Source organism: Terrapene carolina, unplaced genomic scaffold (assembly GCF_002925995.2).
Source record: "Terrapene carolina triunguis isolate 2854851 unplaced genomic scaffold, T_m_triunguis-2.0 Scaffold102, whole genome shotgun sequence".
Lineage (NCBI taxonomy): Eukaryota > Metazoa > Chordata > Testudines > Emydidae > Terrapene > Terrapene triunguis.
In genome coordinates, this window is record NW_020664453.1 from 2,525,033 (window position 1) to 2,540,058 (window position 15,026).

The following is a 15,026-nucleotide window of genomic DNA, read 5'->3' on the forward strand; positions in this document are numbered from 1 at the left end:
TCAAATTTTTGTACTGGTGACCCCTTTCAAATAGCAAGCCACTTAATATATTTAACACCATTAGAAATGCTGGATGCAGAGTGGGGTTTGGGGTGGAGGCTGACAGCTCGTGACCCCCCATGTAATAACCTCGCGACCCCCTGAGGGGTCCCGACCCCCAGTTTGAGAATCCCTGCAGTAATGCATTCTGTAATTCAAGGGGAAAACACTGCTCTGTTAACATAGCTGATCCCTTTATATAGAACCAGATATTGAACTCGTTTTACAACAGATATTGAACATTGGCAATTCCTTCCTGTTCAATTATTTTTCTTCGTTTGTGTAAATCCAGCAGCCAATAATTTGCACGGTTTTGTTTTCAAAGACAAAAGTGCAAGCTTCTGTTTAACTTTCTTATCAAAATCCATTCAAAACCCTGAACCAGAGAAAGATGTACCTGTTTTTGAATGCATTATTAACAATAGCTTTTAACAAGAGGCGGTCCCCAACTTGTGATGGTCCCCTGAAATGGAACATTTCAATGGTCTTCAGAGTGGGGTGGGCATGGCACAGCCGGCTGTGGGAAGGGAGAGAGATTTGATTTGCAAAATGCACTCAAAATGAGGAAACTATTTCGCCAAGCCAACATATCAACCAGTGTGCATGCCCCGCTGCTGGACAAAATAGCAGACCTGCGCAAGTGTTCGTGCACAAAAGGGAAACCACTCAAGCCAGAGAGCCCTGAGAACAGGATAGGAGGCAGGTTCTTGTCAGGTGACACAGGTATATGCAGCCACCCCAAAGCAAAAACTTTGATGCTGGCCCAGCTATCACCATTACACAGTCCCCAGCAACACTCAGCCAGCCTGAGATATTTGGGCCTATTTGCTGCCCTCAGAAAGGCAGCCATTGAGGTCTGTATTCCCCTGAGAATGTGTCTTTTGCCTCAGGCCCAAGCCTCTTGGCCCTGATTCCCCATGTTGTGACTAATCATTCTCCAAGCTCTGAGGGTCACTTGTGCAGAGAGAAGCACCCTTTTCCTAGCCAACTGAGAGCACAAACGACTGGGACCACACTCTGCGTTTCCCATGCGGCAGGGCAACACTCTGCCAGTAGCCACCACCAGATCAGCTCATTACAAGCCAGTCTCTGTAGCCAGGTCACTGGTTATACTCCCTTTCCACTCAAGGATCCTGTGGCCCTTCTTTACCTCCCCCTTCGTCACTAGAGCTAGAGAGAAAGAAGCTTGGTTTAAAAAACGTCATCCAAAGAACAGAGTCCTTCACAGTGCGTCTTCCTCCTGCTACCGCACTGCAGTGTTAGCATTTGGTAGGCGCCCAAATGTTGGTGTGGGACTTGGGCCCACATTTATTTTGGCAGAGAAGCAAGAATGCAACAGTCATACAGGCAGTGCAAGGATACCGACAGCCAACCCAAGTGCGTCTGGAGCGCGATGTACATTTTATGATTAAATAATAAAAAACAGGGGGGAGGGGGAGGGTGTGGAAGGGGGAGAGAGAGAGAGAGAAAGAGAAAGAGAAAAATTTGCTCTGAATCTCTACCAGTGCCCTTCAAGTGCAGCTGTTCTGGGGCTATTGTTCCCACTCCACTGTAAAATCAGAACACAGAGACTACTCCTTGTTCAGTACGAGTCAACCTGAGAACTCAAAGTTAGTCTCTGAAGATCAAAAAACTAAACCCCGAAAAGGTAGATGGTGAAAAATGGGATGAGACATTTAACTCCTTCACTACCTCCCTTCCCATCACATCACATCACACGCAGAGGATTCAGAATGCCCATAATTCATGCATACAGAGCACCATCTAATGGACAACTGCTGATTTATCTATGACAAAATACATCAGTCCTGGACGTCCTTCAAGGTTTAGAACAAATATCGCCCAGTTCTTATATAGCTCTTTTCACCAGGCACTCTCAACGCGCTTTACAAAGGCGGGAATCACCGCTATCCCCCCTCTCCAGTGGCGCAGAGCGATGAAGTGACTTGCCCCAGGTCATGAAGAAGTGTTTCCAGGATCACAACAGTACACTAGAAATCTGTCCCTGGTCACGACATCGCACCAGACTATGTATTTGTACGTGAACAGAAACACTGGCCGGCTTTGCAGAAGAGCTGCTTCCAAACACACACACAGGGAAAGCCCCCTCACAGGGGAAACGTACTGCTACAGTCAGGCCAAGGGCCGACAACGGAGCTGCCTCACCAGAAGGAAGGCGCACGTGAGACCGTGCAGCCTCAGTCAAGGGGTGAAGCTGATTCTGTGGGATCTATTTCAATGGTGTGTTTCCCACCTCGCTCATGGGACTCAGAGACATGCCCCCATCCCCCAGGTCATCTTCCGGACCGGACCCACCGTGGTAAAACCTTGTGGTGTGATGCAATGACGACATCGTGACATAGGAATTTGTCCCACTAAGCAAACTCCAAAAATGGCATCCCTTAGTCGGGTAGGCTAGTCAAAGCTGGCTCCCCAAGAGTAGCGCTCGGGAGGAGAATCATCAACATGGAAAAGGCAGTTTGAGTCCACCCCATCTCAGGCTGTGAGGACTGGGCCTAGTCAGTATGCGGGGAGGAGATCCGCAAGGCTACATTGCTCAAGAGAGAAAGTGCTCTTGGCGTCTCAGTGGTGGCACTTTTCCCTTAGCGTCAATGCCAAACCCATGCCCAAGCAGGGCATTGGAGTGCTGGGCGGTTGTAGGCCCAGTGGCCTGACTGGAAAGAAAGTTTAGGTCCTGACCATAGTGGTCATTAAAGTTCAGAGGGTCTGTTCTTGCCAAGAACAGAGGAACTAACCCCTTGAGTCGTGGGCAGATAATTACCTGGCACCCCCCTCCCCCATGTCACTTCACTTGCACAATATTCTTCCTCCCTGTCTGCTGTACCGTCTTGCTGTGCCTCACCACCGGACTAGGTAATGAAGGAGCAGAAGATGCTAACAGCACATGCAATCAGAACCTCTCCTGTGACAGAGGCGTCTCCAGCCTTGGGGAGGAGAAGCTCAGAACTGCACCTTGCTGCTATCGTGGCCACGTTTTCCATCCATGCCATGATCTGGCCTCCAAACGTGTTCCCCTGATGATTGGCATGAGGGGGCAGCACCAGTTCCACGCTCTCCACCCTGGTCTTTTCAGCAGGCACCACGGTGTTGCAGTCTCCGTTCTCACGCTCTGGCATGAAAGAAACACGCGTTTACCAGAGTGGTGTGTGGAAAGGACTCACCCCACTGGGCTATTTGCACAAGTCATCACTCAACTAATTGCTACAAAACAAAAAACAAACCCCGTTTTCTCATCCACCACCATGCCCTGGCCCCTTCCTGCCCAGGGGACTGTCCACTGCCTTGCTGACTGCAGAAGGATTCCCCCATTACACCTACGCCACAGTCACCAGCCATCCAAGTGAGGCGGCTTTGAGAGCAGTTCATTGTCCCTGCTCAATGGAGGAGAGCGTTCACTGGGGAGCAGTGCAAGGTGCTCTTCCCCAAAAGAGGCTAGGAGCCTTCTTCTCAGCAAGCTCAGTCCCTGAAAGCCTATGGAGTACGAGATGAGGGGTCAGATCCAGCTGGTCTCTGTGGCTTTGCAGAACATTACCACCAAGTGTTTTGCCTGGATAGCACCTTCCATCAGATGAACTCTGAGCATGGTGCAGACATTCATGCAATTGCCTCACAACTGTCGTGAAGTAGAGATTATCTCCGTTTCACAGTGGCAGAGAGGTTCAGCGCTGCCCAAGATCAAATCTGTGGCAGAGGCTGAAACAGGACCCTGATCTCCTTCCCCACCAGTCCTGTGCTGCAGGCACAGCATCACCCTTCTACTAGCCCACCGGAATAAGGGGCTTTTTCCAAAAGCAATGAGCCAAGGCAAGAAGCAGCGATACATGGGGAGTGTATTTTGGGTGGCTAGAACCTCATAGTGGAGGCCAGGCTTCTAGGATAGAGATCAGAGGCAGCACAGTCTGGAGGACAGCACAGGACTAGGAGCTAGGAAATGCTGTCTTTTAACCCATCTCTGCCAGCAACTCACTGTGTGGCCCTGGCAAAGTCACGGTCTCTCTCTCTCTCTCTCTCTGCCTCAATTTCTCCCACCTGTAAAATGGGAAGAGTATTTACTTACCTACCTGGCAGGGATCTAGCAAGGAATAGTGAATACTCGTATAGCACTCTGAATATTGCTACCCGGTAACCCTACACCAAGTTGTGGAATTATTTTCCTGACACAGACATGACCGACTGTTTTCGGACCCCAGCTCAAAGCAGTCAGGCAAGCACCGGGCACAGTTTCAAGGTTTGCTTTTGTTCAGGGGCAGGGTCCGCAGGGCAGCTTACCAGTCTGCATGGTGCTGTTGGTGAGGAGATCCTTGAGGGTGTCGGTGTGGGCCAGGCGCATTCGGCGGCGCTCAGCAGCAATGCTGTGTTCCATTTTCTCCTCCTCGGTCTGAGGAGTCAGCGGCTTTAGCTTCATCTACATGCCAAGAGAAGACAGAGTGACTGTGTTTAGCTCTTTCCCCATCTCCACGCCGGTCCCATGGGGATGCGGTTCATTGATCAAAGGGGACATCAAGGAGTGAGGATGTTCCTATTTATCTGCAGGACTTTTGTATTCTAACTGGCACCTCCAGTGATAAACTCCAGCGTTAGTATGAATGGAGAAAATCTGATTCCTTAGGGGACTGAATTCTTCTGCTCGCTTTTAGAGGTGCTGCTTCTCCACAAGACCGAGATCCTCCTTGTGCCTTTCTTCCCAAACAATCCCAAAGCACTTTACTCTCCACACAAAGGAGTCCTTTGCATCCAAAGCACCTTCCATCAGGAAATCTCAAAGCACTTTACTAACAGGAATGACTATTTGCTTTACAGCAGCACCTGCAGACCTCAGCTGAGATCAGGACCTCCTGGGACTAAGCCCCGTACAAACATGCAGCCAAAGATTGTAAGTTCTTTGGGGCAAGGACTATCTACAAAAAACAAGACAAAAAGTGAGTGGGGAAATAGAAACGCAGAAATGGACGTGACTAGCCCTCATACAGCAGGTCAGTGCTAGAGCTGGGCATTCAACCCAGGTGTTTTCACTCCCAGTCCAGTGGACGAGGTCCCTTTATCTGAGGTAGGCAAGTATTAACCTGACTTGACAGATGGGGAAACTGGCATAAAGGTGAAAGGAAGGGTAGGGACTTTGTCAGAGCCATGAATAGAATACTGATTGCCTGACTCCCAGCAGTTTGCTCTAACAACTACCTCATGCCTATTTAAATAAAATTTGAATTGACAACCTATGCCAAGGTTTAAATTTGCTATAATCTATTAAAATATTTTAAATTAAGTACAAAATACATTACGCCGTATAAAGCAACAGAGGGTCCTGTGGCACCTTTAAGACTAACAGGACTAACATTACGCCGTATATGTTTGCTACCCAGTTTTAAAGAAAGTCAGCCCAGTGAACTGGCAGAGAAGCACCTGGAGTCAGAGTTTGTGGAAGTGCTAAACTAGCTTTAGACAGCTGTAACCTCTTCTGCAGGTGCACAGAGAATATTTGCTTCATTTCAGTGTATTCAGCTAGTTCTGTTCAATGACTAGTTCATTCAAGGAGAAGAAACGAACTGGGAGTTGAAAAAGCAGGAAAGCTTGATTTCTCTCTTCCAAAATGTGAATAAAAACTAGGTGTGAAAGGATGAGATATACTAGATCTAAAATCTTGAAGGACATGGTGACCAGAAACAATCTGTTCACTTTGCTAACTGACGATGAAGAGTTTATCATCTAAACTTCATAAATTGGTTTTACAATGAAAAATGTGTTCTGATAAGCTCTCTCTTTTATGTATCCAGCACACTTAAGGCAGTTTTATTTAGTAAATAAATTAAAATGCTGGTTTTGTGCATTTTTAATTTAATTTCCATCCAAATACAAAATTTCAAGTAAAAATTAATCTAGGTAAATTAAAAAAAAATTCAACGTTCACCTTTTTCTAACATAAAAATGTAAAAAAAAAATCTGAATAAATGTAAGTTAAGCTAAGCTATCTAATTGCTTAAATCAGCATATACAGATCCTCCTGGTTAGCAAAAAGAAGCACAAAATTTAGTATAGAGAGTATATCTGGTTGAAATGCAACATGTTTTAATGGTTACCAGCCACTGAGAATCAACCTATCTTTAGGAAAAGAACTACAAAGTACAAATGCAAAACATTATTGTTTTAAAAAAAAAAAAAAAAAAAAAAAAAAAAGATAAAATTTAAAGTCAAGGTTTTCTGCTTGATGGTTAAAGTCATGATTAAAATTGGTGATTTAAATCAATGCACCCTGTCGTTAAGTAAAATATGCAAACAGCTTAGCAGCACACTTCATTACTATACAGTGGTGTAAGATGTGGGGTGAAGGCTACCATATTCAATTGAGGCTACAGAGGATGTTTTAGGTGAAAGGCAATTACCCAAATGGGAGTTTGGCTAGGACTCTGGGACTAGCTTCCAGCACACTGTGGGATTTTTAATAACCATAAAGTATCAGCTTAAAAAAAAATTGAGTAAATGAATAGGAATGCCATTTATTTGTTAATGTTTATAAACCTACCTACCAACCCTTTGAGAAATCTAGTCCCTTTTATGAAGAGAACCAGCTAGGCAGGTAGCTAATCAAAAAACAGTTTATACAGATGTTCAACAAACCCTGCAATATAGAGTAAGTTATTATCACACATTAACACTGTGGTAGCACTTTGAGGCCCGTCAGATCAGGGCCCCATTTTGCTAAAACATATACAAACACAGTCAATACAAAATGACCACTGTCTTCATACATATGCCAAAGAATGGTCATAAATGCTACAAAAATACAACTAAGAATTACATTGTGTCAGACTTAAGGTTCCAGCAGATATCAGTGGTGTCACATAAAAAATAATCTTCACTTGGTTTTATGGGCCTAATCCAGTGCCCTTTGAAGCACTGGATGTCTTTCCAATAGATGCTGGATCAGATCCCAAAAGCAGGTTCTTGTCAGTGCCAAGAACCAACAGGTACAAATTACACCAGCCTGATTTCTGCAGGATCTGTTCCTACCTTGCCAGTTGCTTTGCCTTGTGCAACAAAAGTAGCATAGGCCTTACACACATTCCACTGCTTCCCGCTGCACAGATCTTCATAGCTGACCTGTATGCCAACCTGGAGGGGGTCACAATAGAAAGGCATTGAACAGAATGTGATAGATAGGGGAGACTTGTTCAGTTTGAATTATTTCTATTGGGGGGAAAAGACAGTGTGAACAACCTGACAAGGCACCACGTGAGAAGAAAGTCTGAGGATTCAAATCCAATGTAGAATTATTTGGGAGAGGAAGAGGTCATGTTTGTAGGCTAGCCCTACACACCGTCCTGGTGCTTGGTCCCAGTTTAGCAATTGATAATTTTGATTCTCTTTGCACGGGAACAGTGAGAGCAACGACTGCATTGCAAGTTACACGGTTGTCTAGTGAACAGATCACAAGGCTAGTTCCCTGGTCACCACAATGAAAACCACACATCCCAGATCATACGGTCACTCCCCCGAACAAAGGCGACCAAAACACACAAAGACTAGCAGAATAGAATCACCCTCGAGGGGTTATTACTCGATTATTAAAATGATCAAAGTTAAGGAAAGAGAAGAGAAGAATCCCATAGAGCTGGGTCCACAGTAGCACAGGCATGCAGGGTCACAGTAAAGCTGGAGAGTAGGAAGCCCCACAAGATAGCGGGTTAAAGCATACAAACCTCCATGCTAGAGTTAAAGGCTCGGTTTACTTTGGCTTTGATGTTAACAACTTGCCCAACACTGGAAAAAAAAAATACAATAAGGTGTCAGTGGAAGATGCCAATCGGCCTTGCTAGAGACATAAAACACAAGTTGGAAACCGACAGTGCTACAACAGAAAGCAGCACCTTTCACAGATTGACTATCAGGAGCAGCATTGCAGGTACCTTCTTCTATTGATAACAAATGCAACAGCTTTTGTGCAGAGCTATCATATTGGCCTTAAATGAACTATAAAAGTATACACCCTTCCAACCTAAAGAAATCAGACCAATCCCTGGTCAGAAAATTGCATTTCTTGATTTAGGATACTGCTAGACACCAGCTAGACTTTGCCAATTAATGTGATATAAAACCGAACATCCTCCCATCTCCTTTAATTTCTAGTTTGTTTTTTAAAGGCAAAAAAACAATGTTAATGCTACTGCAACACAGCACAGGTAATCCCTCAAAAGTCAGGAAATATAAAAGTTAAGTAAATCAGCCTATTAAAAGACAAAGTTAACTTGAAATCTAGTCAGTTTTTAAAAGAGCTGGATTCAAAGTAATTTCAGATCCCACTTCTGCCACCAAGTATCTTTACTAGTTTTGGGGGATTTAAAATCCCATTTTCTTGTTTTTCAAAATGTTTCTGTCCCCCAAGTGAAAGACCCATGGAAACTGATGGACTGATTCTACGGAGAAAACAAGGAAACTGACTAAACAAGATGCAAAAATAGAGAAGTATTTTCCTTCCTTCAGATCTATTTCAGTTTTAGCCATCTTAGGTAAGAAGCAGCATGTAATAGGCACTACTGTAGAACAGTCCGGGCACTCTTGTATAACATGATCAGTGTTGCTGCGTCAGCTGGCTCTAATAAGAAAAAACAGTTTGCAAAAAGCTGACGTATTATTGTGATTCCCATTTGCAATCACTGCAGCAAACTTGTGAGTATGGAAGTGGATGTCGTGTAAAGTTTCACTCAAATTTCATTCCAGCTGAGCGTGACACATGCCATACCTATGGCCACTTAGTGAGGAAAGCCATCTATCTCTGATACAGTGCACATTGGAGGCCCAATCCTACAAGGTGCAGAACACCCTAGTTTTTGGGAGCCACCCTGAGAGTTTTTAGGCACAGACATGAGCCCTTGGTCCAAGAGAAGACGTTGCATATCATTAGTTATGTTTTCTAGAAGCCAGAGCAGGGAACGGCCAGCTAACGGTACATTTTACATGCACGGCTCTCGCAATCAATCACACCTCCTTGGGAATGCCGGCTCTTCTCAATTCCAGTGGAGGTTGGCTTGGTGTTGGCATAAAAGTGATCTCTGATTTCAGAAAAAATGCAAAGTTTAAGAGAATGGCCTCCGTGCATGTCAAAGCCAGTAGGTACGGAATACTGGTGTCAATCAGGTTAATGCTACTATAACACACCACCACTAGGTTAGGCCAGCTGCTAAATCTAGTCTACTATTGTAACTTTCCGTATTCATACCAGACATTGTTCTTCCCATGCTGCTGCTGCCAGGGAGGCATTATCTGAATCTGTCTGATACAAAAGAAAAGGAGGGTTTGGGTACCAAGGATGTTGTCCTCTCTCGGTGTATTGTACATCATCTACAGAACTCACTTCACCACATTTTAGGAATAAGCTTTGATTTTGTTGGATTCATGGATTATTTCTGCTGCTGTCACCCTGACTGGGAACTCTGGGGATCAGGGTCCCAATGTGGTAAGAGCTATACAAACAGGGTAACAAGATTACAATTCCTGCCCCAGAGAGCTCACACTTTAAGTTTACGATCAGATGCAGAAGGTGAATGGACTAGACTCAGAAGACAAAGGGAGGGGATGTGGGAGGAGACTAGGAAGAAGTGGTAACACATTCCCACTTTGCATGGTAGAAAGTAGCCCCAGATTGCCCCCTGCCTAGCCTAGTGTTCTCTGTTTATCCAATACTGTGCATTTCTAGAAGTAGTTTTCCATTTGCTCATGTTGATTTTTGCTGCAGACTACATTAGAATGGACAGAAGTGGAGTCAGGAAGTCAAAGCCTTAGTGGGACAGACCTCTGGCCTTAGCACTCCCCTAGCCCCATGAGACCCAATCAGCTCTCTCTTCACTTCTTGCACCTCATTGACAGCTTTTCTAGCACTGGGCTGAATCAAAGGGTATGGCTTCCAGACTCTCTCCTTGTCTCAAGTGGGAGGGGCACATGCTTTATTACTGAAGGGTACAGGAACTCACTCACAGGTCTCTTGAGATAAACCCACAGACAAGCCCTCTTACACACATGCCAGCACACGCTTAAAGGGACACTGTCAATTTGAAATCTAGTCAGTTCTTTTTAAAAGCTAAGTGAGTAGTTTCAGGAACGGCAACTACCCACTGTCAATATCTGTGGTTTTACAAATCACATTTTCCTGGTTTTTAATGCGTTTCTCTTCCCAGTTTGGGGTGTATTGAGGGGGAAATAAAACACCCCATGCACACAGAGGAAACAAAGAGAAACTATAGAACTGATCCAAAGCCCATTGGAATTAATATAAAGGCTCCCACTGGCTTCAGTGGACTTTGGATGAGGTCCACCCTGGGAGGAAGGCCCTGAACTAGGGCTTAGGAAATCTGGGGTCAGTTCCAGGTTCTACCCCAGAGTCCCTTAATGGATCCCTGCAGGTGAGCCCATGGCCCACGCAGCGCACCCCTGGAGCGGTGACCATACAAAGCTTTCCAAGGGGGCAGGTTATTGGCCCAAGGAAGTTTCAGAACTTCTCCGGAGCTGTGTGTGCTCAGCAATTCCAACACTCCTGCAGTAGCAGTGACTAAAGGCAGGAACATTATGGCACAGACAACAGCAGGGTTCAAACCTGCTTTAAAGGTACCAGTGAAATCAAACTAGAGGAGCTTATTGAAACAGGACCTCATGTTTCATGTAATTCCTCCACAGATAAAGATGGCTACAGCTTTTCGGCAGAAGAGCTCTACATCGTTCAAGTAGAGACCCTGCTGCCTGCGTTCCCTCCCACCTCACCGTGTTTTACATGATGGATCTTCTCCAAAGATACACATGGCTGGCCCACAAGTCCTGGCAAGGACGTGAACACACACTGGCACAGCACATGTAATCAGGTGTCCTAGTGGCTGGCTACAAGGTCTGTAGCAAACTGCTAATTACATATGGCTTCCAGACTCTCTCCTTGTCTCAAGTGGGAGGGGCACATGCTTTATTACTGGAGTTCTCTCTCCATCCATGACCAAGGGGTGTGTGTATGCAAGTGGCCACTGCTGGCTCTTTAAGCAAAGCAGACACCGCCCCGAGGCAGTGACCACACAAGGCCGGATAGCACCAATTGTAACGATCACTTCTAAATGTTCCAATCCCTCTGTCTGCAACAGGAGCCCGTTAACCTGACAACAGAGGCTCAGGCACCGATTCCCATGAGCCTGCGGCACTAATGCCGAAAGGGCTACCCAGGTTATTAGGCCAGAATTCCCCCCTCATCCTTTGGCCTCTGACCCTCAGATTATGTTTATTATTAATCCTGTTTATTATGGTGATGCTTAAGGGCCAACCAAGGAGGTGATTGGCGTGGTACACAACACAAAATAGCAGGTAGTCCCCACCCCAAAGAGATGACAGTCCAACTAGACAAGACAGACACTGGGTGAGGGACAGGGCAGAACACACAAGCAGAGTGACCAATGTGATGAACAGCACACTAGTTCCCGTAAATTTTGGGGGGCTGGGTTTAGTTATGAGGGGATCAGCTAAATGGAAAGAAAAGCAAAGGGAGAGGGGACACAGAAGGGAAGAGGAGCAGGGAGAAGAGGGTAACAGGGCAGGTGTGGAGCAAAGACCTGAAGAGATGAGGGAGGGGGAAGCAGAGGGCAGACATCCTGACCTCTACAGTGCTCCCGATCATCCCGAGACACAGAAGGGCTGCAGAAACCAAACAGTACAGCACACACTGATTTAGTGAGATCACTAGGCCCCGTTGACTCCCCCGACTAGGGAGGAGTCCCAGCGAGCTGGATTTCTCTGCCAGACAGTTCCAAGTACTGTACAAGGTCTTGGTCTGCATGGAAGTCAAAGTAGCAGAAAGCCATTGTTCCCCGAGGGCCGCCCCAGCCTGGAAGCCCAAAAACACGGGCTGAGATGTTTTTACCTCTTTTGTTCTAAGCTGAGATTGGACTCCTGAGTGACACCAGTCGTGCATACCAGTGAGCTCTAGAGAAGAGTGGGAAAAGTGTTCTAGGAAAATAACTCCTCGGCTAACTGCTTTCTCCAGATTGTTCAGCACACCACCGTGCAGGAAAGCGCAGCCCTGGCCCATCTTCACTAGGAGATCTGAACACGACTGAACGCGATTCTCCACAGCGCGTTTGGTGACAGGACAGTGTCGAAGAGGACAAGTCAGGATCAGCATTGTGTCAGCTAGTCAGGGGTAAACCCTGCTCCTAGCATGAAGCTCAATGTGACTAGTCCACATCAAGTCCCCTGACTCAATTGTTAAAAACCAGGATTTTAGGCTTCATTAAAAGGTTTCTTTGTGAAGAGGATGAGACCTTAGAGCAATGTCAAGCTTCCAGCCCAGGACAAGCTGGTAATGGGGGGGAGGGATAGCTCAGTGGTTTGAGCATTGGCCTGCTAAACCCAGGGTTGAGTGTTCAATCCTTGAGGGGGCCATTTAGGGAACTGGGGTAAAAATCTGTCTGGGGATTGGTCCTGCTTTGAGCAGGGGGTTGGACTAGATGACCTCCTGAGGTCCCTTCCAACCCTGACATTCTATGATTCTATGACAGCACCATGACCTTGGAAAAGGAGAATTCTGGCTCTCTATCACGGCCAATCACTGGAGTGGTACCAACTAGAGCCCTGTGCAGGACCACTTGTAATCCTGCTCCCATCCCACTCAGTTTAGCAGGACTCAGCTGCCCCCCCTCACATCTGCCTAATGGAGGAATAGCAAGGATTAGCCTCGATTCCTGGTTTCTATGCAGGTGAATTCCCAAGAACCTCTCAGCCCCCTCTCCACCCCAAATGCCTCTGGAAAGTTTTGTGATCTCTACTTGGAAGATCTAGTTTGGACTCTAACTCTTCTAGGAGAATGTCAAATTCTCTCACACTCGTGAATTTGCTACGTCAGGCATCTAACTATCATCATACTGGGCGGCAAAGGAGATTCCCAAAACAAAACTACCAGCTTTTGGAGATTTCACTCATTTTCAGCAAATTAATTTTTCATATAGGGATCTTTTCCCTGCACCACAGTGGAGAAGCAGCAAGGGCAAGTCAGCGGGATTACAGGGTGTTCACCATGGAGTCCAAATCTATATAGGTCCAAACTGGATGGGTTTTCCCTGAACATTTGCAGAAACTCTCATTGGGAGGACTGCTAGTGAGCTCTGATCTATTAGATGGCAATCTGCCTTTCCACCTAGCTCACAAGTAATGCCAGGCCTGAGCCTGGAAACAAATACAAACACAAGATACCTTTCAGGAAAGAGGGGAATCTCTCCCCGCCCCTCTTGGGTTTGGATCTTGTTCAGTCCTACTGCATGCGGAGTAGCCAGCTCAACGGTTACCCTGGAGAAAGGTGGCCAACTCCCATCAGCCACTGGGGCTGGCAGGTTTAAAACAGGTTTGAGCTTGAAGCCAGCTCCCAGTGGCTGGTGGGAGTTGAAGGTATCTAGCTAGCTAGCTAAGATCTCTCCATACCATCTATTGCAACTGGGTCCAACTGCTACCTAGCTTCAGCACCCATAGACTACAAAATTAAAAGGAAAATGTTAAAACAAGAGGGTCACAAATACCTGTGTTTAAAGCTTATTTAAAGTAAATGGTTGAATCCAGAGGATTGATTTAGTTACTTTAACTTTAAGCCACCTCAGAGCACTCTCTAAGACATACTGGTAAGGCTGTACATTCCCACGGCATTCTATTTATCAGCTGTCCACATAACTAGGGCCATAAATTCCTAACACATAAAGGTGGCACATTAAATGATGGTGTCTCCATCTTTGGAGCACAGACAGAATGCAGCGGAATTGGTCTTCAAGATGAAATTATTTTAAACAATCACCTGGCCATTTTTCACTTTATCTCATCAAATAAAATCAAAGTCTATTAACACAATTAGCAAAAGATTAGTGGGAGATTCCAAAACCACCAATCATTCTTTTTTAAAGCTTCTCACAAATTAACATTTCCCTTTATTAATTTGATTTTTACTTATATTGGTGACTATCTTGGATTCCCTTTGTGATTTTGCTATAGATTTTAAACTAAACGGAGGATTGGTGAGAGACATCAAAGTAATAGCACGTGAGACAGCTCTCCATTCATCCACAAAAGTTAGCAGCATGAGCAGAAGCAGTGCCTACTTCTAGAAACAGGGCTCTGTTTCTCATCTAGTCAATCTCACACAAAGATGGTCTAGGAAATGGACCAAAATACCCAAATCATTTCGCACAGGCCACCTATCAGTAGCCAAAGTGAGAACTTTTATCACCACCGGCCTAGGACAGATTTGCACTATTGCCCAAGGACGGCTCCACAGCTACTCCCAATTCCTGAGCCATCTAGATGTCATTTGTCTATATTTTATATACTGATAGAGCAACAAAAGTACAGTTGAACATATGATATGTTAATGTTCTGTCTGGGGCATTGCAACACTGAAGAGGTTTTGTCAGAGGATTTTTCATGCAGTACATGACTGGTATGCCTGTAATTAATCCTAAGCCACTACTTTATTGAACTAGCTGTCTTCTGGGTCTCTTTCAAACAGAAGAGAGGGGTTTGATCTAGCTTATTATTACTTCACTAAGTTTGCTGCTAGATTTCCTATTCCAGCCGCTACAAGTTAGTGCTGACACACACACACACACACACACACACACACACACACACACGCACGTACGTCAAGGTTTGGTTTAGAAAACAATCCAAACAAGTGACTGAATGCTCATCTCAAGCTCTCAAGGCTCAACAGCTGGCTGCTTGTCTCCTGAGCACAGACTGGTGCAAAATTTCTGATGCTGTGCCTTCTACTTCCTGTCAGGTTAGAGATACAGGTACCACCTATCCTCTGCCTTCCTGGGTCTGACTGGGACAAGAATCAGATGTAAAATAAATGGAATGCATTAAAAAAATAAAAATAAGCCTCCAATAAGGTTTGGCTTCAGGTTTGGGTCAAGGTTCAGGTCAGCTCTCCTATCTGAATCAGTTACCCATTAAGGGACTGTCCA

The 15,026-nt window shown here is 45.5% G+C and overlaps 2 protein-coding genes across 2 annotated transcripts in view; one reads left to right on the forward strand and one right to left on the reverse strand.

Annotated features, from left to right (window-relative positions):
• FAM151A (family with sequence similarity 151 member A) overlaps positions 1–10,914 on the forward strand; it is a 46,978-nt gene extending 36,064 nt beyond the window's left edge. Inside the window, exon 9 of the mRNA XM_024219679.1 lies at positions 10,723–10,914. The gene's annotated coding sequence lies outside the window, so the exon portion shown is untranslated. The remainder of the gene's footprint in view (positions 1–10,722) is intronic.
• The window catches only part of ACOT11 (acyl-CoA thioesterase 11), a 68,182-nt gene that overhangs the window by 22,100 nt on the left and 31,056 nt on the right, over positions 1–15,026 (reverse strand). Inside the window, exons 4-8 of the mRNA XM_026651758.2 lie at positions 7,755–7,815; positions 7,066–7,167; positions 4,330–4,465; positions 3,013–3,169; positions 437–556 (exon numbers count right to left, since the gene is read on the reverse strand). Of these exons, the coding sequence (XP_026507543.1) occupies positions 437–556; positions 3,013–3,169; positions 4,330–4,465; positions 7,066–7,167; positions 7,755–7,815 (576 nt within the window). The remainder of the gene's footprint in view (positions 1–436; positions 557–3,012; positions 3,170–4,329; positions 4,466–7,065; positions 7,168–7,754; positions 7,816–15,026) is intronic.